Genomic DNA, 4794 nt, shown 5'->3' with positions numbered 1-4794 from the left:
GAGGGAGTTTGTATGATATGTGTACAATTTGTTTGATAAACTTCAACATTTTTCATGACGGGGGAAATGACATTAAAAAACTTGCCAGAATAACTTGCACAGTAATTGTAAAATTATATAATGTACTAATGTAATAAGTTTTAGAAAGTAAAATCAATAAAAGATGTATTTGACCTTCTGCAGTTGTAAAATGCATAACAATTAGTATGTCTAAATTTATTGCCTAAAATTGCTCAGGTTGCATCTTTATTCATAAAAGATCTCCCCCGCCTTACTATTTTCCATTTCATAATGTTAGCAGCTCTGGTCTCAAGTCCCCACTTTCCTGATCACACAGGGTCCGATTGTGTGTAGACTTCACAGTTTTGACTTCTCCAGAATCCCATAGCCAATTCCGACCAAACTTGTCATAAAGCATCCTTGGGTAAAAGTGATTTAAAATTGTTCAGTGGAGGGACACACTTTTTCGAGGGGAAATAATTTAGAAATGTAATGAAACTATTACATATTTATGCCCCCCTTCAAAGAAGAGGGGCACATTGCTTTGCACCTGTCGGACGATCGGTAGACCACATGTCCGCTCAATATCTTGAGAACCATTCACTTGATGATAATGATATTTCATATGTGGGTTGGTTATGAGTAGAAGAGGACCCCTATTGTTTTTCAGGTCAAAAGGTCAAGGGTCACTACTCTGGACATAGGAATATAATGTCCGCTCAATATCTTGAGAACCCTTTGCTTGAAAAACATCAAACTTAGCACACTGGTACATCCTAAGGAGTAGATGACCCCTATTGATTTTGAGGTCATATGGTCAAGGGTCAAACTGGGCATAGGAATATACTGACCATTCAATGTCTAGAGAAACCTTTACTTGACAGACATCAAACTTGGTACACCAGTACATCTTCAGAAGAAGATGACCGCTATTGATTTTGAGGTCAAGGGTCAAACTGGACATAAGAATATAATGTCCGCTCAATATCTTGAGAACCCTTTGCTTGACGGACATCAAACTTAGTACACTGGTATATTTCAGGAGAAGATGACTCCTATTGATTTTGAGGTCACATGAACAAGGGTCCTGTCTGCTCAATATCTTGAGAACCCTTTGCTTGACAGACATCAAACTTGGTACACTGGTACGTCTTCAGGAGAAGATGACCCCTATTGATTTTGAGGTAACATGGTCAAGGGTCAAACTGGACATAGGAATATACTGTCCGTTCAATATCTTGAGAACCTTTTGCTTGACAGACATCAAACTTAGTACACTGGTACATCTTCAGGAGAAGATGATCCCTATTGATTTAGAGGTCGCATGTTCAAGGGTCAACCTGGACATTGGAATATACTGTCCGCTCAATATCTTGAGACCCCTTTGCTTGATAGACATCAAACTTAGTACAGTGGTGTATATTCAGGAGGAGATGACTCCTATTGATTTTGAGGTCACATGGTCAAAGTTCAAACTGAACATAGTAATATACTGTGCACTCAATATCTTGATAACCCTTTTGCTTGACAGACATCAAACTTAGAACACTGGTACATCTTCAGGAGAAGATGACCCACATTGATTTTGAGGTCAAAGGTCAATTGTTGAACTGGACATAGTAATATACTGTCTCCTAGAATTTAAGAATTATTAGCTTGATTGACACCAAACTTGGTACACTGGTACAGCATAAGGAGTAGATGACCTCTATTGATTTTTAGGTCACATGGTCAATTTACTCTTGACATAGGAAGGTATTGTCTGCTCAATATTTTGAATCGATGATGCTACTATCAATTAAATGTGTGTATAACCCTTTTGAATTTTGCACCATGGGGGGGCATATGTGTTTTACAAACATCTCTTGTTTAAGATTTTAATCTAATGATGGACCAGAAAGGACAAAACTTGTGGGATAGCATACTACCAAAGTCCATGCCGAAATTCTGTATATTGCCCAAGATATGCAAAATGCCTATTATTAGCTCAAGTGAGCTTTACTGATAGTCTGTAAACTTTTTATGCCCCCTTTTAAAGAAGAGGGGCATATGCACCTGTCGGTCGGTATTTCATATGTGGGTTGGTTATGAGTAGAAGAGGACCACTTGTTTTTCAGGTCAAGGGTCAATCTACTCTGGACATAGGAATATACTGTCCGCTCAATATCTTGAGAACCCTTTGCTTGACAGACATCAAACTTAGTACACTGGTACATCTTCAGGAGAAGATGACCCCTCTTGATTTTGATTGTTTTGCTGTTTTCCGCCAAACTCGACAATTTTTCAGTTGTCTGGTGGCGCCCATTTTTTTGATAGGTGGAAGAGAGAACCCAGATACAATGTACCTTGGAAGAGACCATTGACCTTCCGAAAGTAAACTGGGAAACTTTCTCATCAGTGCGAGTGTATTGATTTTGAGGTCACATGGTTAAAGGTCAATGGTTGAACTGGACATATATATTGTCTCCTATATTTTAAGAATTATTTGCTTTATTGACACCAAACTTGGTACAGCAGAAGTAGATGACCCTTATTAGTCCCCTACCGACGAAGTCGAGGGGACTTTAGGTTTGTGCTCCCTCTGTCCGTCAGTCCAGTATTCCGCACTTTTTCTCTCTGTTCTTGTAGATATTTATTTTATATTTGGTATGTGGCTTTGCCATAACAAGTTACAGATCAAGTTCGAACTTCGTCTCAGTCCGTTGATTTTTCACTTAGTTATGTCCCTTGGACTTAGAAAAAATAGCATGAATAATCAGTTTTCCAGACTTGTTTTGGTTGTGCTTGCAGATATTCATTTGAAATTTGGTACATTGCTTTGCCATAACAAGTTACACATCAAGTTTGAATTTCATCTTGGTCCGTTGATTTTCCATTAAGTTATGGCCCTTGGACGTAGAAAAGTAGCATGAATTGTAAGTTTACATCCAAGTTTCTTATCTCTATAGATAAGAATTAAGAATACTACACTCATTAAAACTTCTAGCATAGTAATACTACAATATAGCTAAATTATTCATGATCATCTACATGTCACAGTTTATTGACTTGGTTAAAGACCTAAACCTAATTATAAATTTGTCTTTTTTCTTGGTCTAGTCTCTACTCGAATAGTAGTTGATTTCCAACCATTCCTATCCTGGTTCCCCAATTTTCCCTTTTACCATAACCTACATAATGAACTTTGAATATTGTTGTGGTACAGTGATTTTTGCAACCGGTAGGGGACTATGTATTGCCATGCAATACTCTCAGAATGCTTGTTGATTTTTAGATCACATGGTCAATCAACTCTTGATATAGGAAGATATTGGCTGCTCAATATTTTGAATTGATGATACTACTTTTCAATTTTGCACCATGGGGGCATATGTGTTTTGCATCTCTTGTTAACATTTTCGACTTCTCCAGAATCACTTGACCAATTTCAACCAAACTTTGCAAAAAGCATCCCTGGGTGAAGGGCTTTCAAGTTTGTCCAAACGAAGGGCCATGCCCCCTTCAAAGGGAAGATGATCACAAAAATGTTTTTGAAAAAGGTGGGTGCATGGTCATTTAAAAATCCTCTCGAGAACCACGGGGCCAAAACAGCTGAGATTTACATGAAAGCTTCCTGACATAGTGTAGATTCAAGTTTGTTAAAATCATGGTCCCCAGAGGTTGGATGGGGCCACAATAGTGAATCAATTCTACATGCAAATGCAGAGGGAAATTTTTTTTAATAATCTTCTCCTCAAGAACCACTGGGCCAGGAAAGTAGAAATTCACATGAAAGCTTCCTGACATACTGCAGATTCAAGTTAATTAAAATCATGGTACCCGGAGATTGGAGGCCACAATAGGAAATCAAAGTTTTGCATGCAAATATATGGAGAAAATCTTTTCAAGAACCAGTAGGCTAGGAAAGTACAAATTTACATGAAAGCTTCATGATATAGTGCAGATTCCAGTTTGTCAAAATCATGTTTCCCCGGAGATTGGATGGGGCCACAATAGGGGATCAAACTATTACATACAAATATATAGGGGAAAATCTTTAAAAATCTTCTCAAGAACCACTGGGCCAGGAAAGCTTCCTGACATACTGCAGATTCAAGTTTATTCAAATCATGACCCCCGGGGATAGGATCGGGCCGTGATAGGGGATCATAGTTTTACTTTAATATATAGAAAAAAATCTTCTTCTCAAGAACCAATGAGCCAGGAAGTACAATTTTACCTGACAGCTTTCTGGCATAGTGCAGATTCAAGTTTGTTTCAATGTGGATGAGTACAAGACAAAGCGTTTAAAGACTATCATGAAAAACATTGGATTTCAGCAACTGATAAAAAAAAACCTACACGACTCCAGTATCTTAATTGATCATATTTATGTGAATAGTCAGGATAAGTTTTCTTCATCAGGAGTATTCCCAATAGGATTAAGTGACCACAACTTGATTTACGCTGTAAATGGTAAAATTAGAGCCGGTGCAAACAGTCACGTCCATATTAAATATAGAAATTTTAAAAACTTAAATGAGAGCAGTTTTCAAAAAGAACTAAACATTATTGATTGGAGTCCCATATATGAAATGGTGGATGTTGATACTATGTGGCAATTCTTTTATTCTAAATTTTTTGAAGTGGTGGATAAACACATTCCTCTAAAAGAAAGAAGAATTAACTCGCGTTCAGAAGAATGGATAAACGATGACATACTTACAGAAATGCACTGTCGTGAACACCTCTTTAAAAAGGCGACACAGAGTAATGATGGTCACGCGTGGAACCTATACAGAGCATCAAGAAACA

General features: G+C 37.6%; 1 protein-coding gene across 1 annotated transcript in view; it reads left to right on the top strand.

Moving 5' to 3' along the window:
• Positions 1-2321: 2321 nt before the first annotated feature.
• LOC130047053 (uncharacterized) overlaps positions 2322-4794 on the top strand; it is a 2767-nt gene continuing 294 nt past the window's right edge. Inside the window, exons 1-2 of the mRNA XM_056141229.1 lie at positions 2322-2434; positions 4627-4794. The exon at positions 4627-4794 is cut by the window's right edge and continues 294 nt beyond it. Of these exons, the coding sequence (XP_055997204.1) occupies positions 2425-2434; positions 4627-4794 (178 nt within the window). The 5' untranslated portion in view covers positions 2322-2424. The remainder of the gene's footprint in view (positions 2435-4626) is intronic.

This window comes from Ostrea edulis, chromosome 6 (assembly GCF_947568905.1).
Source record: "Ostrea edulis chromosome 6, xbOstEdul1.1, whole genome shotgun sequence".
Classification (NCBI taxonomy): Eukaryota; Metazoa; Mollusca; class Bivalvia; order Ostreida; family Ostreidae; genus Ostrea; species Ostrea edulis.
The sequence above is the reverse complement of the archived record's forward strand: the minus strand, read 5'-3'. Positions and strand labels throughout refer to the sequence as shown.